The sequence below is a fragment of the Dunckerocampus dactyliophorus genome, chromosome 15, assembly GCF_027744805.1.
Source record: "Dunckerocampus dactyliophorus isolate RoL2022-P2 chromosome 15, RoL_Ddac_1.1, whole genome shotgun sequence".
Lineage (NCBI taxonomy): Eukaryota > Metazoa > Chordata > Actinopteri > Syngnathiformes > Syngnathidae > Dunckerocampus > Dunckerocampus dactyliophorus.
The window spans coordinates 5,502,764-5,530,376 of record NC_072833.1 but is presented as its reverse complement, the minus strand read 5'-3'; the positions used below and the strand labels follow the sequence as shown (position 1 = coordinate 5,530,376).

The 27,613-nt window shown below is 39.8% G+C and overlaps 1 protein-coding gene across 3 annotated transcripts in view; it reads left to right on the top strand.

Moving 5' to 3' along the window:
• tbc1d22a (TBC1 domain family, member 22a) overlaps positions 1-26,313 on the top strand; it is a 108,560-nt gene extending 82,247 nt beyond the window's left edge. For all 3 annotated transcript variants that reach the window (XM_054800082.1, XM_054800080.1, XM_054800081.1), the window contains 2 exons: positions 8,524-8,619; positions 25,665-26,313. In XM_054800082.1, the coding sequence (XP_054656057.1) occupies positions 8,524-8,619; positions 25,665-25,793 (225 nt within the window). In that variant the 3' untranslated portion in view covers positions 25,794-26,313. The remainder of the gene's footprint in view (positions 1-8,523; positions 8,620-25,664) is intronic.
• Positions 26,314-27,613: the final 1,300 nt, after the last annotated feature.

Here is a 27,613-nt window from a genome sequence, read left to right as displayed (position 1 = left end):
CAAGCCTACAGTTTTTGCTAGGTGGTTAACCTTCTTTTAGCACTGCCAATTACGCGTAATGTTTGTTATTGATTCAGCGCCACTGACGCTACTTGTGTGGATAGCTCTTGAGCTCAGCTGAAAGCATACAGCAGGTTTTCCAGTGGATGTTGATGTTGAGAGGGGTAATGCGCAGACAAGGAGCAATGGAAAATGTTGCACTTTCCCATTAGCAGGTGCTATATTTTGCCATAATTTGTCATGAATTAAAAAAAAAGTATTAATATACCGTAATTTCCGGTGTATTATTCGCTACTTTTTTCTTAAAAGTTTGAAACCTACGGCTTATACAGCGGTGCGGCTAATTTACATCCATGTTCTAAACTGGTGACATCTCCTGTACTTCAGAACTATTACTAATCGTTTCAATACTGTGCCGTCAGTGAGGAAGTGGTAGCTCTTTCTTTGGCAGGAGCCAATCATGAGCCATAAAGGGAACTCACGACAAGCTTGTCAACCTGTCGGAAGTCATTACTCAATATAACAGTCTAACTCACGGTGTCATCTTAGAGAGAAGACTAAAATCATCACACAACAACTAACGGTAGCTAAAGTCAGCTAAGAAATATACAATACAAGTACCAATACGAGTTTAAAATAAAAAAACAGCAACTATTTTAACTTCTTCCCATAATGCATTGTTCCCAGCAGAGCAGTTCATTGAGCTCCCAAGCTCATGAGCTCGCTCTGGGAGCCCTTATCTTTCTTCTTTTTTTTTTTTTGCCATCTTCTTCGTCAAAAGGCTCTGCAGAATTAGCGACAGTAGCTGACTATGTGATCAAAGGAAGGAAAGTTTCCTTCTTGACCTCTCAGTGACCCGGGTAGGCTACCGCATTATTTAGTAATGATCGCGTTTTGATGTCTGACCTGGAAAATATCACGACAGCTGGCATTGGCTCTGGCCACCTGCAATGCAGGAGAAAAAGGATGGATGGATTAAAATGCATACAACATATTTTTAACACTGATTTCTATAATGTTCCCTACCCCTGAGATAAACTATATAAAAAAAGGTGCGACTTAGACTTCTGAAAATACAGTAAGTAAAAATATGTGTTATGTTTTAGGAAATTCAGTCAATATGAGTGGTATTGACCCACATTCATAGTATTTTACATTTAACTGAGCATTCCTCTAAAGTGAACAAGCTTGTGACTACAAAGAAATAAAGGTGTGTAATGTCTGCGGAGTGGTTTCCTTTGCAAGAGATGGTCCCTTTTTCCAATGTCACTGTGGAATAAAAGAACTAAAGACAGTGAACGGTGAAATATACAGAATAAAATCCTTAAATGTAGGTGCTGAGTTAAAAAGATCCCCAACCAAAACATGATTGGGAGAGCAGAAACAAACACTAAGTAATGATGAATAATTTAGCAGTGTTTTGGCTTTGTCATGACTTGATAGCAGCCCAGCTACACATTGTACTTGTAATTCATCCCCTAAATATTTGATATTTCACAATGCTGTTTGGATCACCCTTTCATACAGTACACAAACACACGAGAGTACACCTTTTTTTGGCAGGCTCTGTCACAGTCCCTCACCTGTAGTCCAACACTACTCGAGGGAATTGGGCCATTTCCACTCATGAAACTTTCAGCACCACACCAATAAAAAAAAGGGTCTCTTCCGCATGTCTTTTATACTGTACTGCTTCTTATGACAAGCCAGTGTGCTGACTGTTAAAATGTGTTATTTTAATGTGAAATTATGACATATTGCCGCGTTAATTAAGCATGTGCTCCCTTTATTTGTCTCGTTATGTAGCTGAAACGCAGTGTTTTGGCAGATGTACACAGGCTGATTTTTAACAAGACCAAAAATTCATTAAAGCAATTACGCATCTTTTTTCCCTGCTTTGCAAGTGCAAAGTTGCTGCCCCCCCCCCCCCCCCCCCCCAAAAAAAAAACAAACAAACAAAAAAAAAAAAACATGTTTTTTGGGTCACTCCAAATGCCCCAGATAAAAAGCAAGTCCTTGCCCTTTGCCGCTGAGCTTGTGTGTGTGTGTTCCAAGGGAGGGTTTAACCTGAGTGTTGTAATGTCTCCACTGTGGTCTTCTTTCTGTGGTGTGGCCATCTGTTCACTAGCTCGCTCCAGCACAAGCCAGCCATGTACTCTTTCTCTGAATTTCTCTCATTTTCTCCTTCCACCACCATTTCCAATTTGACTTTCTCTAGATAGTCCTCCATGGCTTTCTATGTATTTAGCTATTCTTCCATTGTCTATAGTAACCATGTATTTGTCACTATTGATCCCACTCAGAGACAGGATGGAAGTGACATAAGAATAAAAAACAACACAGTGAGGAATTATTTAGTGGAAAAAAACACACATTCCCTTTTCCTCCCCAGCAGGCAGGCAGGCGGGCAGACAGACAGGGACCAAATTATCCCTGTTGCGTAGAGCATGAAATTAGCAAGTAACACAGTGTGGCAGCATTAGCATGGCTGTTAAAGAGATACTGTGACACTTTCAGCCTCTAAAACATGCTCGCTCTCTCTCTCTGTCTCCATGCCGATGACTGCATGCACCACGCAGGGAGCTGCTGGGTGTTAAGTGACCAGTAGTATCGATGTGTGATAGAAGCTGGGACATTCCGTCATTAACCGTAGAGAAATGTATATAAACCACTTTAAGCATGTGTGTTTGTTTTGCAATGTTTTACACCACAAATGCTCCAGTTAACACCGCCGGGGTCTCAAGTTAGCGCCTGGTGGTCATGAGTGGTGGACAATCTAAGAGACGAGACAAGTTCTTTGCGAATAATGAGAGGTACAATTTACTAAAACTTGCATGCAAAAAGACAAATCAATGCAACCTTAACATGCGGTCTCTGGAGAAAATTTTCAAGAGACAACCCTTTCAGTTCTGGCCGTTTTAGACGATTTTGACTGAGCTTTCTAGGCACACAGAATATTGTTCTCTGTGGCTATATCAACATGGAACGCACCAAGAAATATTAGACTCCTGTCTCTCATCAGAAGAAAAGTTTGTTTCAACCTTTTCCTGATCCTTAGTAATCAGCAGTAGAACATAGGTAAGTTTCAGGAAAATATCATTTCCAGACTAAAAAAGGGAGAAAAACGGCTTTTTGTGAAAAGAAACATAACTTTCACTTTGACACAAATGTTTTGCTTTTGTGACAACTAAACAACTATACTACAAAATAAACAACACAAAAAGGGTTGTTTTACGTCAAAATAAGAATTTATTTACAAATATAACACCATGAACTGTTTACAATTTTCACATTTGGAACTGAACTATGTGTGTGCACGGGCTACGCGTGTGCATGTGTTAAAATTTCCCTATAATGCGTAAACTTCTGCACGCCACACTCCTCCACATTCTTCCATTTCCTCCTTGGTGTCCACTCACATGCCGAGCTCTTATCAAATGCACTTCTGCCAACTTATGGCTGTTTTTATGCCTTAAAACTACTCTAAAAGTGACATACATTAGTGTGCAGTTGCATCATCAGCTCTTTTTGCCTCTCGTGTAAAAAAACGTAAAAGACGTATAAATACATCTATGGGATCGGGTTTATAAAAACATATTTATACGTCTTTGGTATTGAATGAGTTAATTTAGGAGGTGTCCTCGTATTATGAGATCTTGCGAGATTAAAACGTGACAATAATTCTCTTTTAGAGAAAAGCTGGCTCGTGAGAACTAGGCAGCCGGGAGCCAATCAGACTATGAACTATGACATTGCTACTATGAATGATAATACACGTACTATGGAAGTGGCAGTGCGTGTGGCAGGATTAGAACTGCACATTTAGTGCTTTACACTCACTATAAACCTTGCAATCCAACCTACCTCGGTGTTTCCAGCGCCACTGGCTTGTGACATGTAGATGTTTTTTTTCCATAGGAGTTGAACAGCTACCGCCGTGAGCAGAAGCTGTAGGAATTCTACATTGTATCAAAGTTAGTTCAGACATGTCAGATCAAAACACAATCGCTGCGTAAGACTTCTATCAAAACGTGTGATAGGATCATTCTTAGGCCATGCGTGCAAAATGCACCTGCATTGTTTTGTGGCTCAGTTAAATACAAGTCTGTTCAGTCGTATGTTTTGTCATTGCAGTTTTCTTAGAAGTCATGTTATACTGTCTTGTCTTGTTCTTGTGAACCCAATATCGTGAATCGTCTCGTCTCATGAGCTGAGTGTATTGTGGCACCCCTAATAGGAGGAAACATAGGGAGGGGTGATAGAAAGTGAAGTGCAGACTCACATGGCAAGACACCCGAGGCTATTTGATTCAGGTGATAAGCATGTAGAGGACTTGTACACAAAGTATTCTGTTAGAACATTTCATTATACAACATGACATGTTGGCACGTGAGGAATACTAATCAGCATCAAGCAGCTTCATTTACCTCTGCATGCACTTTAAAATGTGTCTCAGCTGTTGGTGTGAAACCCATGCATACGGTTTACGGTCCTATTTGAGTCCGCAGTTTAGCAATTTCAAAGCACACCAAGCATTTGACAGCTTATCTGATTTTTATTAATAGCGGTGCTTCATGTTTGAGTGAGAGGGAGTGACATTGAAAATAAAATAATGAAAGAGTTGTCTTTGATGTGCACCACAGTAACAACACACAGAGACATTTGCATATATTTGCATATATGCCTTTAAGTTACTTTTTGGGCAGATACTATAACGTGTTTCATTTGTGATTTATCACACTTAATTATGGGAAATGATAGCATTAACTTGATTAAAGTCCTTATCCACATGCATATCCCCCCTCCTCCAAATTTAATGAGCACATGCAGAATGACAATCAAACAGTGTTAAATTATTCTGATTTTAATTGTTCATTTTGTTCCCTTCTAATTGACCACCGTGCTTAGTTAATTGAAATGTTTCGAGCTACAAGAAGGAAGACGCTATCGTTTTAAAAGCTTTCAGCTTCATTTATCAACAGATTATATCAAGGATTTACTGAGAGACCTTACATTATAATTTGCATTTTTAAAAGCAATCATGGCACCCACGCTTTGCATAAATGAGAGAAATCGGTATGTGACATTAACTTTTAACTTCATGGCCAACTATTAGGTCTGTCAGCAGTGCTTTTAAGTTGTCGTTTAAGTGTCCAACTTCCTTTCTATTTTTCTCATGCAACTATTGCATCATTCGATGATGGTCTTACATCATGACCTTTGTCAGAACATCAATGAACCTCCATGTCGTGCCAGTTTGTTTTGGATGTGCAAAGAGCCAAAATCACAGCTTAAAGCATATGTAACACTGCAGTGTCCCCACATTCCCCTCCACCTCTTTATTTTCTATTTTATTATATTTATATAATTTCAAAAATGTTATTTAAAAAAAATATAAATGTGTTATTTATTTCTTAATTCATTTCACTTTTAGATATTTTCCTTGCTTTCTGAGCATCATCATATCTCACCCGCAAACTCCTCCTCACTTCATTCTCCCATCGCTTCCCCGCTTTCTCTCCACTTTGATCACGCCGAGTTGAGCTCAACATGGCTGCCACAACGACACAGGGGACGTTGAACGCCAGGCATACAAACAATGGATGAGGAGAGACTTAACTGAGTCACCTTGACTCGCATGACAAACTTTATTTTGCACTTCATAATGACATTGGAATGAAGCGATAGGACAGTAGGGAGGGATAGTGTGTCAGGGAGAGAAATTGATGTGGAACCAGACAAAGAGTGATGGATGATACAAATGTGGCTAACATTTATTACTGTCAACATTAATCTGTCTTGATTTTTTTTTCTCCCCTAATGTTAGTGCCTCATGTTTGCATTCATTTTGGATAATACACATTTTGGCAAGGCTTGTTTAAGAAAAGCCTACAGTTATTTATCTTATACACTCCTGATCACAATTTTAAGACCAGTTGAAAAATTGCAAGAATTTACATTTTGCACTGTTGGATGTTAAGAAGGTTCTAAGTAAAGCTTCAAAATGCAAAAAGAAGAAATCGGAGTGAGACAAAAAAAGAACTTGAGTGCAAAGCACCATAAAAACTGAAATATGCTTTCATCAGCTGATCAAAGCTTTAAGCCCATAGCTGTTGTTTCCAGGAAGCTAGTGGGAATGTTGCTCCAGGTGGTGAAGATGGCTTCATCGAGGGCATCCACTTTTTGGAACTGATGTCCATTTTTGTAACCCTTCCCTTGCCATGCATCCCCAAATGTTCTCAGTTAGATTTAAGATCTGGGGAACACGCAGGATGTTCCAAAAGAGTGACGTTATTCCTCTGGAAGAAGTCCTTTGTCAGGCGGCCATTTTGAACTGCATCCTGTTGAAAAAGCCAGTCATCACCAAACAGATGAGGACCTTCAGTCATGAGGAATGCCCCCTGCAACATCTTCACATAGCCAGCTGCGGTTTGACGCCTCTGAACAAACTGAAGCTCCATTGTTCCATTGAAGGAAAAAGCACTCTAGATGGGATCTCCTTGTCATGCCAGTAACTTTGGAAGCAATCAGCACGGTCAAGGTTACATTTTGTGGCGTTGAAGGAGACGAGGCCGAAGATGTGTTTTGTTCTTAAATGCCTTGTCTTGCAAATGCTGTCTGATGGCTATTGGGCTTCACTTGGCCCCAGTAACAACCTTTATTTGGGCCGAGAATCATCCCGTGTCTTGATGGACAGCCAATCAGATCCCCCGGCTCAGAGACGGCGGCATTTTTTGTTCCATAACCCTCAGGATCTTTTAAGACGTTTAAAGTGACTGTCTTACTGCATCCAACTTCAGCAACAATGGCGCACTTTCCGAGAGAGAACATTTTTTGCCTTTTCCATCAAGAGATCATGCCAGTGTGAATACCTGACAGAAAATGGCATTAAATCCACATTTTTGCCATTTTGGCTTTTAAACGCTGTGGACTTTTGAGCAGCTGATGAGCAGCCTATTACACTAAAATGCTTGCTTAGCCAAAATGTTTTTTGTCTCACTCTCATTTCTTCTTTTTTACATTTTGAAGCTCTACTTAGAACCTCCTTAAGATCCAACACTGAAAAGTGTGAATTCTTGCCATTTTTCAACTTTTTGATCAGGAGTGTATTTCTATATCATGAGGCAGTTACACTTCATGTTCCTCACTCCGTGTGTTCCATGTAAGGGCTCTGAATGTTCGGTACAAAAAAATCAGATTACTAATACATGTACCGTTACCCTCATAGTTCCCAGTCAGTCTTAATAAAATATCTGTGAGATGCTTCAGTCAAAGTTTCCGAAGGATCAAGAACCACACACGCTTATCTTACTCTTTAAACAGCCCTGTTTAGAGCAGTCGGTTTCCATATGTCTCCTTTAACTAAATCTGAATGAGCATTACATCTCGGCTGATTGAAATGGACAAAGTCTGGAAGGAATTATAACTTGCAGCCCTTAGGACTTCATATTGTTGTGGTGAGTGAGTGTACGCTGTCACATACTCGGTGACCATTGCTGCAGTTAAAGTATGTGATAGAGCAACAAGATAGATGTTAGGAACAGAGAGAGTGCATTTCACTTCCCCACTCCCTAGAAGTTTACCAGTGCCCTCAACCATGAACTCCCACATATCCGCTCGGAGAAGAAAGGAAATTAAAAACTGAAAATCTTTGGGGACTGATAAACATTGTACTCCTTTAGTACCGTCAGTCATATACTCACTCATCTGTGTTTGCTTGCTCCTGCTGCCAGGTTAGACCAACAAGCCAGTCAGCTGCCAGTGTACCTCTCGCATCTCGCTACGCTTGGCTGTTCGCAAACACACCTTTTTTTTTTTTATTTTACTCCCAACATTCACTCTGCTGGGTGAGAGTAAATTCAAGACAAAAGCATTTGTGTAGCGCTCTATTTTCTACCAAAGCACACACAGAGCATGCTTGCACAATATTCATTCATTAATTTTTGCGCTTAATGTGCGTTTCTCATGTAGTAGTGCGTAAAGAGAGGCTCATGCATGAGCACAATGGCACACTTGAATTTTAAGCAATATAAAAAAAAAGCATATGGGTAGCTAAACCTCCCTGACAAGCATGCCAGAATTAGTTCAACACATTTACACTTTGAATATTGGGTGACAGCCTTAAAGGGGCCACACGCTTCTAAGTGACTCGCATTCAAAGACCCAAGTAATTATCCTCCATGTGATAGGGCTCTGGAGGAAAATGAATAAGAACAAGGAACATCTCATCCTTTGTCTCTCTCCTACTCTAATTCCCTGCGCTCATAAAAGAAAAGTGGGCTACCAAACGTAACGAGGGGTTGAAATAAGAAGGCGTGCAAAGAAAAGAGGAATTGTATCACTCAGTTCTGCATATGCAAATATCTGGATTCTGGCACCAAATCTTTTCCACTCTAATGGTGTAAAAATGAAATGTGAGGCAAAGGTAAAGCGCTGACATGATTTACTTACACACTTCTCACTGTGCCCTATGGATGGGAAAGCATCACATGCGCTCAACTTTTATCATTTCTTTCCCTCTAGGCTGAACCAGAGGGTTTCTCCCATTTCCATCTGTATGTTTGTGCAGCCTTCCTGGTGAGGTGGAGGAAAGAGATTCTAGAGGAGCGAGACTTTCAGGTAAAAACATTATACACAGGAATATAGAGCACAAGGAATCTACCAGACTGTAATTGTGGACCTGTTCATGGTTCACATCCCTCTCGCCATTACCTCCATGGTCATTAACTGTAAGGTTCAGAGTGCATTAGTGGATGGCGCTAGACATCTGCCAGAAGGTGACTTTGCTGGCCTGCTCACCAGGAAACATGACTCTTTTACAGCAGCCGCACGTCAGCTCATACAAACACTGGCTGCTCCCACAAAAACACATTACATTTCAGTGGACCGGCAATTTTCAGGAAAAATATGCCTCAAAAGTCACCATCATGGTGTCTGACGGGATACTTCAGCTCAGTGAGCATCTAAAGCAGTGTTTCTCAACTGGTGGGTCACAGACCACAAGTCAAAAGTTACATTAAAAATATTTCATCTAATTGTCTAATAGTTTGAAGTCTATTTTTGTATTTTTTGAAATACAGATATTTGGAATATATTTAGGATTTTTTTGTTTTAATATATACAAATATTAATTTACCATTATAGTATATATTTTTCTGTCCTTTTTAATATTGTGCTCTGTAATACATTTTGCACAAAGGGAGCATTATTTTAGTTTAAAAAGATGACATGCGTGTGTTTTGAAGGCCATTTTCTAATAAAAAATAAATTAGAATGCTTTTACCGCCTATAAAGGTGGGTCACCGCATACTAACCATGAAAAAAATGTGGGTCCTAGAATGAGACCAGTTGAATACCTTGATCTTTAAAAAAACAACAACAAAAAAAAACAGCCTTATTTTTATCTGTGATTAATTGCAGTTAATTATACGAAGCATCCAAATTCTGGTTACTTGCATTCAGTGGTATGTATGGATATACTATACTGTAATGCTACTAGTATTGTTATCCTGTACAGATACACCGTAGAAACTCAAGAGTAATACAGGTCACCATTTTGCTTGTTTTTATATCTGTTTTTGTCATATGAATATCTGAACATCTGCCCCCAAAATGGGGCATCTCCCTCTTTAGTTTTGACAGTTATTTTTCTTGTCAAGCGTACATTACACTCTAACCATATAATTATATCTTATTATATGCCTGGTGGTACATTGATACTTGCTTCTGAGGGCATGGGTTCGATTCCAAGCCAGGGTTGTGTCAGGAAGCGCATCCGGCGTAAAAACTAAGTGAAAACTATTCATGCGATTGACTCGCTGTGGCTATCCCTGACAGGGTAAAGCCGAAAGGCGGAGGGCAATGTTATCATAATATACTGTATATATGTATATGCAACCGCTTTTAGGAGCTTGCATATTGGAATACGTGGGAATATCAGCATTTCTTCCAAATTCAGCATGGAGAACACAGCCAACCAACACATCTGAGCACAGACAACCCATATATATCCCGCATAGTTGTCGCTACTAGCTTGAGTCCCATTCAGACTACCAAGTGGTGCACCAAGGGCAAAGTATCCATCTTCATAGACATGAGAAGTAAGAGGCAAGTAAGAGTTGCACGGTGAGTTGAGCATCAGGGTGTGAATGAGAGGGGAGGAAAAGGGAGCTGGAGATTAGTATACTTTGGGAATGAGTATTTCTCATAAATTAAATAATTTCTTTGTCATCTTTTCTGCAGTGGTATGTTTATAAATGGCATCAGTATGTCAGGAAACGGCTTTAGTTTTTATTTCCCAAGGACATCTTGGATTTTCTGTCGAGCACTTGATTCTATGATGACATCCGAAGCTGTCAGGAGTTTGTCGACGAGATAGCAGCTGTCAAAACCTCAGTTTGTCTCGCTCAGGTTCTGACTTTTTTGTTCGATTCCATTTCATATTGAACTCTGCGGTCGTTGAAGGCTTTTAAGTGACGTCCTGCTGCATTGTGCGCTCAAATAGGAATAAAACATACTTTTTCCACTATTGAGAGAACGCTCAAATGCACCATCTGTCGGAAAGTGCACACAGATCTCCAAATATCATATACATACCCTGTATTTTCCCAAAAAGTTACAACCAGATTGACCAACTTACTTTCAGAGTCTAAAGAGTTATGCATTTATTTACAATACAGAAAATACATCTGAATTGCTGTCACTCTGTCCTATGTGTGGTAGATTGCCCTGGCAATGCCACTCAAAAAGTACATTTTTGGGAAATCTGAGCGAGTAGAACCATTTTCAGTAACATTGAAAATGTGATTAAATAACACGTGCACGCACACATACTTGTCCCTTGTCTGCGAAGGAGGATTCCATATTTATAAACGTAATATTTTTGGAGTTAGAGCATAGAAAACACTGTTTCCGACTTTGTAAATATGGGTTTTAACATTATTAGAGCACTCTAGACATAAAACAACACCCCTGTAGTCACCTTTTAACTCATATTACCTAATACAGTAGACATAATAAGAGAAAATAAAACCTAATATAGACTCACACGCACACACAACTAGCCTACGGGTTCTTTCATTTGATATACCTACTACACACTTATATACTATTACAGCCATCCCTCGTTTATTGTGGTTAATTGGTTCCAGACCTAACCGTGATAAGTGAATTGCTGCAAAGTAGGATTCAATATTAATAAATGGGAAATTTTCATAGTTAGGGCATAGAGAACCTGTTTAGGACTTTTTGATAGGCCACAGTCAACCGCCAAACGGCGAGGAAAGGTGATCTAACGTGATAGAGTGTAGCCTTGAACGTTGAAGCATGAAGCGACTAGGGACGACTGAATATGTTTTGTTTTTTTTTTTTTCTCCAAAAACAGGCCATGAAAAAGAGGGGACGTCTTACTGTCTATTCAATGTTGTCTTACATGCGGGTCATTATGGTAATTTTGCCTTTGCTTGAAATCCCCTCACAGGCGTACATCCCCTAAACTCCCCGTTTCCACAACGCACACACGCACACATTCAGCCAAATGTCATGGTGGCATTTCACAATATACTGCAAATGAGTTCTCACTGCCCATTTGTTAGCATCTTCATGTCTGTTGTTTGCACGTAATGGAACACAGGTGTGTGTGTGTGTGTCTGTGTGTGTGTCTGTGTCCACTTATGCAAGAAATACATGCAGGGGAGGAATACAGTGCAAAGAATACACTTTTGAAGTGTTTTTGGCAGAGATTAGTGTCGGTTGGGAACAGTTAACAGTTAACAGTTCCCCCCCACAGCTTTATGGTTTAATTCCAAGAGATTTCTGCCCCTGATCCACTGCGTCTGAGAGTTCAGACGTGGGCCTGGCAGGTTCTTAAGGGCCAGTTGAGCAGTGAGCAGCTCTTATCAGCTCAAACGCCACAAACGCAGCCCACTTCTGTCATGTCTCTTTTTCTTCCTTCCTTATTCTAATTGTGTCACAGCATTTCCAGTGCTAATTCCTTCCTCTTTAGTGTCTTTGCTGTAGACAGATTAGCAGATCTTATCTCAAGTTTGTATTTGGATACTGTCTATGTGCAAATCGGGCATGATTGATCACTCTATCATCTTCTTGTCATGTGAAATTTGATCAAATATAACATGAGCATTGTACATGAGTTGTGACATCTTGAGATACTGGATGTAGAATGGATTCCCCTTTATTTGCCAATTCATTTTCTGCCTAAATGGGCTGCCATAGCAATCAAAATGGAGTGAAAAGGATGACAGCAAGAACGTTTTGTACAAAAAAAATGGCAAAACGGTGTTTGCGCTTGCACGCATTTTGCCTCCACATGTCCCGCAATTCGCCGTGGCGTGTCATTTAAATGGTACGCCTGAAAAGATTGAAGACTAGTTTATGCACTGTTGGTGCAATGTGTGACCGGAAATGGTGCACGTTGGCACCCTCCCGCATGACTTATTTACACCTAAATGAAGTACTGTTTACGTGTAGTCCACAACATAGTATGCAGGACATGTATTATTCCTGTATGGGTATCCATTGTCATGACCACTTCCTGCATCCGTGAAGCAGTCGTGGCATTATTTGATTCCTAGCTTCATTAATGCCTTTATTTGCAAGGGACCTATAAGATGTTGAACTTCAGAGAAGAAGCCTTCATTGCCCAAAAGAAAGGTAAGTATATATTATCTTGCAGCTGCAGAAAGAGAATGCAGAAAGAGCAGGAAGGAGGCATAAATGACAAAAAGAAGGCACGGCATGGGCATCGCTTTGGGCATTGGGATAACTTATTAACAGAAATTCACAATAAAGAACCAAGAGGCTACAGAAATTACTTGAGAATTCCCTCTGACTTGCTCCAAGAGGTGGTGGAAAAGTTAAACCATTCATGTAAATGAGACGTTTGATACGCACCGCCCGCATTGTTTAGGCATAGGTTGCGGTCATCACGTGTGCCGTAAAATTTGAACATTTCAGATTTTCCTTGGTGCACTGGCATGCAGCCCCGCAAAATTTAAACATACCTCACACCTGTTTAAACTAGGCTTAAATATTACAACATACATTTAATATACATTTTATACCAGTGAAAGTGAACAGGATGAGGTTACCTTGGCAGGCAAAGTTGGAGTAAACTTTTTGCTTGGAGCCCAAATTTTAGTCTTTTTTTTTGCCAACTTCAACAAAAAAAAAAGTGTCAGAAATTACTTAACAGTCCCAGGAATTCTTTTAAAGGCCATCCCTAATACATCAAGCCTCACTAGCTAGACATGAAGCACCCATTGAGCACAGTGGAACATTAATAGCATATTGATTTTGTTCATCTTGGTGAACAGCAACATAATAACAGCATTCACCGTTAAATCCAAATATACTGTAGTTCAGCCCTTTTTTAACTCACAACACTTGAAGTTGTGGATCCGTTCCTGTGCTAATGATGAATACATTTTGATGCTTTTAATTAAAAGTCAGGAAGAAAATAAAAGGCCAATTTGCACATTATCAGACATTGTGCGGAGAGCAAGCGTGGATCTCCTCTCCTGTTTGTGGGCTTGGACTGGTTAAGCCGCTAAATGGAAAAAAGCAGGAGGCGGAGAGGTACTCCCTAAGCAATCTGCCTTCCCAACGTTCTGCATCAGCGAGCATGCTTTTGCTAACCGAAGACTCGGGATGCATGCTAGTTAGTGCACACGCACACACATGTATGCTCGTCTTTGAACAGCATGCACTCAGACAGGAAAACCTTAACATGCTCATAAATAATTCCGTTCTGTCCCCGTGCACATATTATACCATTTTATGTATGCATTTGTGAAGCGCTTGGCACATGGTACACATAGTAATCACGACGTGCTGAGAGATTCTACACGTTAAGCTGTAATACTGCTAGAAGTCTTTGCAGATTGAGGAAGGATAGATTTGAAAAGCGGACAAGGTCTTGAATTCGGAAATGAATATTCAGTTTCCTTCTTCCTCCTAATTTAAAGCGCTCTCGTATACACTTGATAACCGAAGACCTTCTACTCTAGAGGTTTTGTCAGGGATCATGAACTCTTGACTGGCAGGACGAGGATCTTTTTGAACTTTCCATGGGGAGTTAAGTTGTTAAATGTGCTTTTTTTTTTTTTTTGGCTTGTCAGGTTGAACATGTTCAAGTTCACATAACCTTTTAATTAAAACAAGGCAAAAGAGAACATATTATTATGGAGGATACATTATTATATTAGATTTGCATACTTACAGTCATCCCTTGCTACATCGTGTTTTTTCGACAAAGTAATGAATAAATGATTGCTGTTTTGTGGTTGAATACAGCCTATTAGTTTAAAAAACGCATATTGTACTTATTCTTGGTGTAAATTAAACATTTTCATGCATAAAAATGGCAAAATGAACTAAAATACAAATACAAGGCAGAAGAAGCATTCTGATTTTGTGACTGTAGTTTTCTACATTGGCCACTAGGGTGTCGGTGTTGGGTGAGACAGTTGCCAGATGTGATCGCCAGGCATTTATTGCAAGTTTAAATGACCTCACAACAGGCACAATAATAATAATAATATAATAATCATAATAACAACATGGGCTACTGTTGGGGCCATACATGACAAACTAAAACGCAACTCTGAACCTCCGACGTCACTTCTGTCCTCTGCATGTCCGTCTGACCGCCACTAAGGTCCCCTAGGGAACACATGTACTGTGACACAACGAGCAGGAGTTTTATTTACTTCCTAAATGACCTATTTACTCTTATGTCTACTATATTGGGTAATAAAAGTGTAAAGCCATTTAAAGCCGCCATTCCAATACATTGATGAGACAATAGTCACTGCAGGAAGTACGCTGTACGTGTGACTATGTTCTCTCATTTATGTCTAATATGTCTTGTTTTCTCTGATTGTATCTACGATATTGGGTAATACAAATGTAAAGTTGACTATATGGGCGTTATTTCATGTCTAGTGAGATCTAAAAATGTTTAAAAAATTATTTAGAAGATTGTAAACCGGTTTTCCATGCCATAAATAGGAAAATATTCTATTTATCAATACTGAATCCTACTTTGCGGAAATTCACTTATCACAGCTGAGTCTGAAACCAATTAACCACCATAAACGAGGGGCGACTGTATTGCTAAAACCACTCAGTTGGTGATTTACTTTAGGGGTGCAACTAATGATTATTTTCTTAGTCGATTAACCAGAAGCTTGTTGTTCAGATTAATCGAGTAATCGGCTAGGCCCTAGATGGACCAAATCAATACGAATCAAACACAGTTAGTGGTTTGGTCCGCAACATATCAGAAAAGACGAAAAATGACGATCAATGTTTCCAGAGTCTTAGCTGATGTGTGTGAATATCCCTTTTTGCCTAAAACACAAAGATATTATGTCTGCTTTCGCGGATGAATAAGGAAATTGAAAAAAAATAACGTTTGAGGGACTGAAATCACAGGATAGATATGTTTAAAAAAAGAAATAAATAAATAATCGAATACCAAAATAGTTGTTGATTAATTAAATAATCTGTTAATTATCGATTAATTGATTAATTGTTGCAGCTGTAGTTTACTTTAATGCTAAAATACGATCTACAAGAAGTTCCAAGATCCTTAATACGGTCCCCTGGTTGTTCAATCTTGAAATGGCAAATGATATTGCAGCCTCACAGTGGGTTAAGGTGCCATGTTAACGAATTGTCCAGGAGCAGTGACGCCGTGGAGTGTCTACTTGTTGCCTGGCAACTGCTACTTCATGGGGTTTTTGTGTGAAGATGGAGTCAACAAGATACAAAGAACAGGTTTTAATTAGCTGCTTCTGAGGAATTGCGGGGTGGCATTTGCTTGCCTCGAAGAGGGACTTTGAGATTTTATGTCCCCCATGGCCCCTTCCTGTTTGCAGCTTTTTCACGTCATAGCAAAGGACATTCAAATAGGTTTACTAATGGCACAGGGAGAAGCGCTATTTATTAGTCTAAATTGTTGTTCTAATTTACTCATTCATTTACTAAGATTGCTCCCGCACTCCATAGTACGAACAAACAAGGGTATAACGTATTTCCTCAAGTGGTGACCTCCATAATTTATTGCCATTTGCATCATCTGCTTGGACAAATAAACACCTCAACTCAATTAAACACTCTTTAAGGACAACAACCTTTTAATATGACTTTGGTGTGTGCAGCAGACGTGGCGTCTGTACAGCTGATGTTTAATGTGGATTTTAAAAAGAGAGCAAGAAGAGAACATGCCTTGTTTTTTATTAAGTTGCAGTATTTTATGTGTATATTACATATGTTTAATAAATGTAAGCTTTTTTATGAGAGTAATTATAACGTTATTACGTTATGTTATATAATTATTTTAAAATAAATTTTTACAAATAAATGTAATAACTAATTCTAAAACGTATTTTAAATTATACATTCAGTATTTTATGTCAATACTATGCTATAGGCTTTATACAGTATATAGTTTATTAATGATAAACTCCTCTCTTATAAACACCTTACCTTTTATTAAGGCGAAATACCAGTTCTACCCCTTACCCCTTATTTTACCCCTTACTCCTAGGTTTTGCGCATTCACGAGAATCAAGTGGTGTCCCAATTCTCCTTAAAACAAGGGGTAACGGGTAAGTGCTAAGGGCTGTACAGACCTAGAAACCAAGTGTGGCCAGAGGCCAGACTTGAAATGAACGGGTAGGCAGAGTCTACACGGATACCACATTCCAGCGGCAGGGCGGAGGCCAAAAGAAGTACAGTATATAAAAGTAAGTAATTAAGCATAATTATTGATTTTCACAGTATCGTCACTCATGTTTTATTAGATATTCAATCATTTGCTAATCATATGTTTTGATTTGTTGGTTGTCACTAACTCGCTGGCAAACACCGATATCTAACTTCACTGCAATCTACTGCATTTGATAAATGATTAAACAATGATTAGATAGCCACCACATTAGCCTGTTAGTTGTACGTTGTATTTTAAAATCGCTCACTAGCTCGCTACTACAGGTCAGAATTGACATGACTGAACTGTACAGTGACATTCACATTTTGTCTTAGCTAATTTTATCTAAATACGCAGCACATCGTAGTGAAGTTTGTTTACTGTGAATTCTAGCCACCCTAGTCCACCAACATTTTCTCATTGTGGTTTATGATGTTTATTGTATTCAGCATACGGTATGGATGGTCAGTAAGTGAGCTAAATAAAAGATATAAACAACATGGCCATATGTGCACAGCAACACCAGCTTATCGAAGTTTATTCAATGTTTGGAATCTAACGGCCCGTCTATTTTTCTTTTTTTTTAAATTTATTTGTTTTCAGCACAAGGCTGCACGGTGGCCGAGTGGTTAGCATGTTGGCCACGCAGTCAGGAGATCGGGAAGATCTGGTTTCGAATCTCCGTTGGGCATATCTGTGGGGAGTTTGCATATTCTCCCTGTGCATGCGTGGGTTTTCTCCGGGTACTCCGATTTCCGCCCACATTCCAAAAACATGCCATAGATCCATAGGTATGAATGTGAGTGTGAATGGTTGTTTGTCTATATGTGCGATTGGCTGGCGACCAGTTCAGGGTGTACCTCGCCTGTCACTCGAAGTCAGCTGGGATAGGCTCCAGCGTGCCCTAGTGAGGATAAGCGACATAGAAAATGGATGGATGGATGTTTTCAGCACACTATTACGATACTACTATTACTATTATTTTACTATTATTATATATACAATGAGTTCATAGTTGTAGCCCATCAATCATGCATACGGTCATTCCTGCAGGAGATGCTGAGCCAAATGAAGTCAGCCCTCTGCTACACCACACAGCACCCCAGGACCATTCAAAAACTGCAATCCCATTACGGAAAAGTCAAATGCAACAAAATGGCATTCTGGACTTTCTTACAAAAGAACCTTTCATACATTTTTTTTATTATTTAAATTTCTTATGAATATTTAATACATTTGGCATTTTTCTATTAGTTACAGTGCTGGTTGGAAGCTGATATTTATTAGGGTTCTTTTGCAATAAATGCCATTTTTATAAAAATGTGTGTGTTTTACTGTATTAAAAAAAGTTGTTCTGAAGTAGGCTATATAAGTAGTAGTAGTACTTTATTAATCTCACAGCAGGGAAATAACATTGAAATAAATATAATACATTTGTACTATAATAATAATAATAATGATGAAGAAATACCAAATAAAAACCTCTTCACTCATAAACACCTTACCTGGTCCTCTCTGCAGTTAGGCCCATTATTTGGAAAAATAGGGCAATTTTATTTTTAAAGTCAGCACAAACGCACAATGTAATTAAAACATCTATCTGTTAAATGAGCAGACAATTGCCTCATTATTAGCTATCGGAATGACGGTGTTTAGTTTACCTTTTATCTGCCTGCTTTTTCCCCCGACTTGGCCGAGCCATTCTGTGTCCACTTCTGCGTACGTGTGGTGTCTGACTCCTCTTTTAGCGCCGCTTGTTTACCAGAGGGCCCATTTAGTGTAATTATACGAACTACAGAAAGCTAATGGCCCTGACAGAGCCGTGTCTATGCCCATTACACCTCAGGATGCCACAAAACACCATTACCACCGACAGCTACCTGGAATGTGTGTGTGTGTGTGTTTTCATGTAGATGTGTTCGCTGCAGGAGGTCAGAGGTGGACTGATGCATGAAGAAATAGGGCATCAAAACTGTGTCTTTGTTTTTTTTTCTTTCATTATTTTGCATGGCGCACCTGTCATCTATCCACCATGAATTTCTCTGGAGATTTGCTACTGCTGTTAGGTGACACCACGAGAAAGACAGCAACGCACCTTGGAAGACTTAAAGCGCTCATATCCTCACTTCGTTTACCTCCTAAAAAAAAATCATAGTTTTTTGTGATGTGTTTTTTATTCTGCAATTAAGTCTAGTGTTCTAAACAGTTGTCTTATGGGCTATGTTATGGCAGTCTACAACCATGCGTTTCTAGTTTCAAAAAGCATTCACGTCAAAATATTAGTGGTTAAAGTATAAAGCTAAGATTGGGATACATGGTGCTCATCTGTAGTCATTCATTTGTTTTGTGTATATATATATATATATACACACACATATATATCTCAGCTGTCTGTCCTCATTAGCAGGTTGTCGACTAATTACCACACGTGCATAAACAATGAGGTCCCGTCCCATTCACGGCTAAAAGCAAATACATTTCAGTGGGCGCTTTTTGTTTAACGGTGCTGTTTTTCCATCTTGGAGTAAAAGCTTAAGCACCCAACTCCCCTCAATATCAATAGCCATTAAGCACTTTAAGGCTTGCCAAGCAAAGGGAATGTAGAGCTAATTTTGTACAACTTACTGTACAGAGTAATGGTAGATCCACGTGCTGGTTCTGCAGGATAAAGGAATATTTATTCTTAAATATGAGCAAGCACCCACACGGGTTACATGATTAATAACATACACTAAAAAAAAACTTGTAGCATTTACTAGAATTCTCGTAACTATTTGCACAACAACATTATAATTAAACTTTACAACTGTAAATCAAGTCAGTCTCTATGAACTAATGTGTATATATACTGTAACTATATTTGGTCTGTATTATAAGCATTTTTGTTACCATTTTTGGGTGGCTGGAACAGATTAATTTGTTATGGGAAAAATTGATTCGGTTAGCGTATGTTTTGGGTTTTGTCTGACCTTCTGGACCATATTAATGATGCTAACCAAGGTTCCGCTGTAGCCTAAAATGGCAATGCTGCACAGAAACTGACATTCTTTGTTCCTTTCATAAATGTCTCACTGGTAAACTCTCAAAATGCCATTTTAGACTCCAAACGTATCTTAACATAATCTAATGCAGTTCTTTATGTTAGGATTGACGACTGTTTTTTGCAAGAGTGCCTTGCTACTGAAATGCTGAAATCCTCCCTTGTGCTTTTCCTTCAGCACCAATAACAAACATGTTGTTGCTGTTCCCCCCTGTAAAAGAGCACACTGAGACACTCTCAGCCTCCCAGCGGGGTGCTATGCCACCTGTGTAGATCGGAGCGGTCCCCCCTCCCGACAGCGAGACGTATGCAATTAAACCATATTAAAGTCGTTAGCCTCACAAGCAGCGATAGCCGGCAGATGGTTAGCACACTGAAATATGCCCTTAATGAAGGTCTTCAGTCACTGCTGCAGAGACGACCATGGCCGAGTACACGCTTGTGCGCTCACTGTGTTACCGTGCATCCGTAACGCACAAAGCAGCACTTGATTACACAGCGGTTGGTCCTGCTCCTGTAGCAATTAGTGCCTCTTGTAGATTCATGAAGATTTGGCAACACATGCTACACTTCTTTCCACCTGCTGCTATAAGGAGGACGTTTGTGAGCAGAATTATGCAAGAACCACTGGACCAATTTTGATGAAACTTTGGGGCATGGAGCCAAGAAAGGACCTTTTCAAGTCTTGGTGAATTCAGAAAGTGTCCCGTCTGCCCATCATAATATTGACTGGGGAAGGGTGACTCCACCCAAGCACTAAAGAGCCTTGGGGTAGTTCAATACTGAGAGGCAATACATGCTGTCTGTCCTCAGGCACAAAGGACCACTAGGGGAATGCACAGAATAACCAAACACATGCATTCACTTACAGTATGTATACAGATATTTTTGCAGCAGCTTTTATGTCAATTAACTGTGCTTCACCAGATTCCTTCTCTAACTGTAAATGTTATTTGCCATTGCAGTCGATTGTACTCATGTGACGAGAGCATAAGCATAAATCCCCACTTGCCGCTCGCATGCGGTCCGTGGAATTTGTCGGAGCGCATGTCTGCGTGTGAGCGATGAAAGCCGAGAGAGCCGATAGTAACGCTCCGGTGAATACAGATGAGAGAGGGGCCAGCTGAATTCTGATCAGGCGCCTTTCTCTCGTTCTTCCGCTTTCTTTTTCCTCTCCTCAAACGCTCCCAGAGAAAACACTTCAGAGGAGTTGTGCGGAAGGTCAACCCCTTTAACGTCAAGATTTCTTTCAAGTTTTCTTCTTGAAAAACAAGCAACCGTTATGTATTTTTCTATTTCAGTTTAACCGGTTGAACAGAAGTTGAATTAAAATACCGGAAATGTGCTTTTTAGCATGCAATAGAAGACATCAAAGAAACAAAATAAGGACGTAGCAAAATAATTCCTGTCTTCTTCAGTTCTTCAGTTCGAGCTTCTGTGTTTGTAACCTTGAACTCATGACCTCTCAAGTATAAAACATGCCTTCAAAAAGCAACAAAAATGTTGTATATGTAGTCAACGTAGCAGTAAGGAAGATCAGCTATTGATTCATAACAATGTTTATCATTTTTATTCATACTACAGTCGTCCCTCGTTTATCGCAGTTAATTGGTTCCAGACTGCCATAACTGAATTTGAAGTAGGATTTAATGTTTATAAATTGAATATTTTCGTCGTTAGACTTTAGAAAACCTGTTTATGACCTTCTAAAAATGTTTTGTAACATTGTTAGAGCCCTATAGACAGTAAATAACATCCCTATAGTCACCTTTACACTCATTTTACCTGATATAGTAGACATGATGAGCGATAATAAGACATAATAACTTTCGTTAGCACTGGGCAAGTTCCTTGTTGTAGTATCTCAAACATAATGTTGGTAGATTGCATGGCATCGACGTGAGTATCATCCATCCTCACTATAACTACTGTATCTTTGTTGGCAGCATATTGCTCAACTGTTATGCACAGGCTACGGGATTTCCGCAGGGTCACAGGACGGCCATTGTTTTAAGCATTAGCCACTTACCGCGCTAAACGGTTAGCCTAGTTCTACCAAACTTAAAAGAGTGTTTGAAACTGAGGCCCTGTCCACACGCACAACATTCCTGAGATTTATTGTCTTTTGGCAGGTTGAAAAAAATTTGCATCCACACTGTGTCACATTACTAAATAGTTGCATCCAGACGGGAACGTATCACTGAGTGAAAACGATGTAATACATAAGGTACACCGACCTGTGGCGCTGTGAGCAGACGCGCAGACAGGACCACGTGACACCAAAACTATAGAAGAAAGAACACATGCGCATAAAGTCTGTCGTCTTCCACTTCCCAAGGGAGGTGGTGTAGACTGACGACAGAGTGTAATTGCTTCTGTGAGTCATTTTGGAGTATAAGACAAAAAATCTCAGGAGAATATCGACTGAATCATGCCAGTCGAAATATGCAGATATTTTGTCGGTTTGTCACGCCACGGCGGAGAGGCGGTGACGTCATTGTTTTCAGAAAGCAGCGGATTGCTTGTCTACATGGAAACGACAAGCCGGTGTTTAGAGATTTTCCCACACAGGCCATTAAAAAATATATACAGTATATACTGTTTCAGGGCACCCAGAATGCTGTTTCCATGTGAAAGGCTGAAACGATAAAACACTTTGCCGTTTTGGCCTTTGACGTTTCCATGTGGACAGCCCCTGAGTGGGGAAGAAGGACAAAATAAGAAGCCAAAAGTTACCACTTCCACATGGAATGGGGGGAGAACTTTTTTTCTATCACTCTGCTTCCGTGGCTGACTCTATCATGCAAGTTAAGGTTATGTCATGTAAGCTAATGTCTCATCAATGTACTGACGCCTTGTCACCAGAATACTACGTAAGACTTTCAGTATTTTTGAATAATAATTGGTCATAATCAACCACAAAACAGCAATCATTAATTTTGGAATTAATGACAAATCGGGATAGAGTGAGGGCACAATGTTCGAACGCCGAAGTAGTGAGGGATGACTGTATAGCATAGCGGTGTGCTCGCAAAGGTGTCAAATCTAGTCTGAAGGATGATCGCCTCTGGTTGCTTTTGATTTGTTGTTCTCAGTTTGAGACGTACGCCTACACTTTCATCTGATACAGTAGAATTTCCGACGTCCTTTCTTTTCAGAATGCCCCAGTGCATTTAGAACTCATGTTTCCCCTCAATGAACCGCAGCACTCATGCAGCAACAGGCCATGACACTACCACCACAAAGCTTGAGTGTAGGCAAGACCAGCTATTTAGACAATAATGGCTGTGTGTGGAGGCTTTCTCAGTTGTCCAGTTCAAGGCTTATCAAATATTGGCAAAATGCTAAAAAAGTCAGGACATCTTTAAAGGTTTCCTCTCAAAACAGTAGATGTTCCAACATCTAAGCACAATCGGTGCTATGTCAACAACACATAGAACCAGCCAAGCCATCAGTGTTTTGTTTACAGATATTCAATCTGTGTAATGAGTTTGTCATTGCACTGCTCTGCTTTTGTCTGTTCATTAAAAATGACATTCACTTTAAAAAGCCTCTGATTCGGCATTAATGTTTACTTAATTATCTCCTGACGCGTGTTGTTCTCAAACTTTCTTCAACTATGTTCACCTTTTTAAAGTTATTCAAGATGCTAGAGGTGAAACACAGCAAGTGCCTGATGGGTAAAAACTGAATGGCAACTTAATTAGTGGAAGAAAACTTGGGCTTTTTTTTTTTTTTTTTTTTTTTTTTTTTTAACAGCGTCATTCAGAATACAAATGATTTTAGCTGGAAAGTCATTAGGGTTGTCTCAGCGGCTCATTAAAAACAAGCAAGGAAGGGGAAATAATAATGGAACACCTTCATTTTAATATGTAGGACACGACGATAACACAAAGTGCTTTCCTGTCGCTTACAGGTTGACGTTCGCCGCGTCGGAAAGAAGGCGTAATAAAGTGAAATAGATCATTATAGTTGTAATCTGGGTTATATAGCGGCATCCTTTCATGAAGCAGTAAGGAGTCAGATGACGCCAACATGATTTGTCGTCTGATGTGATTATTAGCGCCGTGATTGGTCGTTGAATGTGTTGTCATGGCGATGATTTTGGGGCTTGATAATGAAAACTCTCAGGGCACTGATCCATTGCAGGCGCACACACACAGTCTGTTGCACTAACCAGTCTCATTCCCCTTTGAGAGGGAGGCATTAGTCTTGGAGATTGAATGTGTGTGTGTTGCTGTTGTGTGTTCTTACTGTTCTTACTTACACACTGATGTCCACCTTTTGTGGGAGAGCAACCAAATTGTACTTGACACTATTCCTTTTTTTTGTCTTCCCCTCCCTTCTAGATCTTTATCTTCTATCTTCTTTCTCTCCCACTGCACTTATTAACTTATTATAGCATATTGACTGAGTTCAGAACATCTGTGTCACACACCGGCACTTGTATGTGCTAGAATCAACTGAATACAGGCGGTCCTCATTTGATGACTTCTGTGGTCACGACACACCCCCATAAATTATTAATACTGTCCAAAAAGAAATTGAGAACTAGGTACGCCCGTGTGGCGGAAGAATGAGCGTCGCTACTCTGAGGAAAGATTACGTCACTTTTCTTTTTCCGCAAATGTTGAATAGAAGCGATTGGACTGTTCTTGTCTGTTGAAAACATTTCACCGTTCATCCAAATGGCTTAAGTTTTATTTTTTTAAGTGTGGAGCCTCTCTGTTTATGTTTCTGGTGGGTGTGTCCACTGAGGGTGGTCACAAAAGGGTTGTTGCAGGGTGTGGTTGCTGACAACTGTCCTGCATAACAATCGGTTGTTCGTCTGCTTGGTGGCAAAACAGCTCGTTAGTGGCCACTTCCCATGGAATAAGACAATGTTTGGAGGATATACTGTGTGTTACCACATTGTTATAAGCAGACAACAGGTGATGGCACACACCTCCTCTTTTGTTTAGAAAAGGCTGCCTGTGAATATTCTCAGGCAGGAGTCAAAGAGCTTTTTTCGCTAAAGCTGCTTGCTGGATGCATTTTCAAAAAATACATCTGAATGTTCTGCATTTCTGTTTAGAGCAGATGGAAAACTGGGATTAAAGCCCATAGTGGAGGTTTTTATGGATGTACAGTCATCCCTCTCAATATCACGGTTCGATTATCGCGCCCTTGCTATATCACAGTTTTTTCAGAAATGAATTAATTAAATAAATGATCACTGTTTCATGGTAGACTATTGCCTGCTATTAGTCAAAACCTATTGAAATACAAGTGATATGTAATATTCTGGTCACTCGGTGGCAGTTATGACACAAAACATCGAGACATTACCTTATATTACATTACCTTAACACTGTATGAAGTCAGCTATAGCATGTCCGACATCACAGGGTGAAAAAAGTTGTCCCGTTTTGTGTGGAAGTGGTAAGTTTTTGTCTTCTTAAATTTAGAACAAATAAAATCAAATCAAGACTAACTGGTTAGCTCGCCAGGCGGCAGTGTCGAGTCCCTGCAACATAAGAGTTGCGCAATGTGATGTAAACAATGAATAATAATAATAAGAGTGTAATGGTGACTATAGGTGTGTTATTTCATGTCTGCAGTTCTCTAATAATGTTAAAAACTGTATTTAGAAAGTCATAAATTGGTTTTCTAAGCTCTAACTACGAAAGCATTCCATTTATTAAAATTGAATCCTATATTGTGGAAATTAATTTATCGTGGTCAAGTGTGGAACCAATTAACCGCGATAAACGAGGGACGACTGTAGCTCACTTTAACCCAGCTTGTAGTTCTACTAGTTGAGACTGCCTCAACAGGGCTTCCGCTGGTAATTATGCCCATCTCTACAATTGACCATATTTTGACTGTATTTCTCACTCTTTCCTGCAATAGGGCCTGATGATTCTTCTCCAGAACCTTCCCACAATGCACTGGGGCAATGAAGAAGTTAGCGTGCTCCTGGCCGAGGCCTACAGGTTGAAGTTCGCCTTCGCCGACGCCCCCAACCACTACAAGAGATGATGACTCTTCTTCATCTTCCTCCTGGTGATTCTTTTTCCCTCCAGGTTTGGCCAAAGGATCTTTGAGCGATAATAACTGAGAGGACGTAGCACTGAACATATTGACGTGAAACCCTTTTTTTTATTTGTATTTGCTTTGGTCATCATCAAATTTTGCAAATCCCACGGAAAAGCACCCTCAGATGCGACGCAGAGCGTTTGCTTGCGATCGCCTGGGGGTGTTCTGGCTTTATTCTCTGCAAAGATATGACCTTTTTTTGGCAGTTTTGTCAAGTCAACGCGAGGCGGCAGAAAGGGCAGAGCGCATGGCGTACATAACTGAGCCTTCTCTCCTGGTCAACCTTGACGAACATGACCTCCTCAGCTCCTTTCCCCTTTCCCTTTTTTTTCCACCGCTTTCACCTTGCCCCTGTGGGATAAGACTTGTTCTTGACAACATCTGCAGGCTGAGAGGATTCCCCCTCCTTTACGTCCGGAGAGCTTCATCAGCATCCAAATAAACCAAGCACTGGGAGTAAGAATTTATTACCCTGGGATGTCTTATTTATTAGCTCCAGGGAAGTCATAAAGAGCGACTCAATAAGGCACGCGAGGATTGGTCAAGGGAGTTACATTGTACGTCAATATGGGAAAGATTTTCCATAAAGAATGGTGAAATTGTTTGCAAACATATGAACACCAAGATCCATTATGGTCGTCACCCGAGGGATAAAGATGTTTCCATGGAAGTTTCTCCCCTGGTGACGGACAAATGAGCTCAGATTCTATCGCCTGTTTTTAGCCTTTTAGGATTTTTTTTTATTTTTTTATGATTTCTCCACATAGTCCAATAAATCGTGCCTAACGTTAAGAAATTAGACTTTTACGCTAAATATTGAAGTTATTTTTTTATGTGAGTTGCAAACCCCACCTCATTAATAGTGATTGTTCAATCATATGGCAGCAAAACTCTTCAACTTCCTTGGTTTTTTTCCCCACAGTCTGTTTGGGAAATTCCTCTACTTTTTCAGTATGATGAAAAAATTGCACAAGGAAGGACGGGGCTGATTAAATCGGCACTTTTGTTTTTATTGCCTTATTCCACAAACGTTTTTTGTTTTTATTATACAACAGGTGTAAAAAAAAAAAAAAAAAAAGTTGCACCTTCAGACTATTTTCTTATTTTTTTCTTATTTTTTTTATTTTACAAACAAATAAATAGATAGAATAACTAACAATCTAATCTGAGTCTGCTCACACAAGCAACCCCGTGGTGATGAAAGCCATGGCTGGAGCCTTCTTTCCCTTCAGATACGCACACACACACCCACGCACACACACACCTACATACTCTGAACTTCAAAACCATCTTTGAAGAATCTCCTGGAAGGCACCCCTAAGTAACATTTTCTCGCGATAGTTTTTGCTCTCCTTACCTGGATGTATATTTATGAAAACCAACAGAAAACTAAAGAAAAAGCATACCTCCCACGGCTCTAGAGTACTGACCAAATCAAATAGTAGTACGTGATAGAGCATGTAGTGGTTCCTAAAACATGTATAGACATTTTTGAAATTGAAAAAATAAAAGCTGTATATAGAAAATGTAAATAAATCCTATATATGACAAATGGTCATGGGTATGTCGCATTGATTTTGTGTTCATGCATTAGCAAGACTGTTGTTTTCAATGACATTTTGTGGATGCGCGTGTTTAACTATCAGCACATTGGCATAATGCATTGAGAGCCTTACGTAATGGAAAGCCACAATGTGCATGTGTGTGTGTCCAATGCTGAATGAAGCTCCCTGGCTCTTGTTAGGCTGACTGATGTTCACACA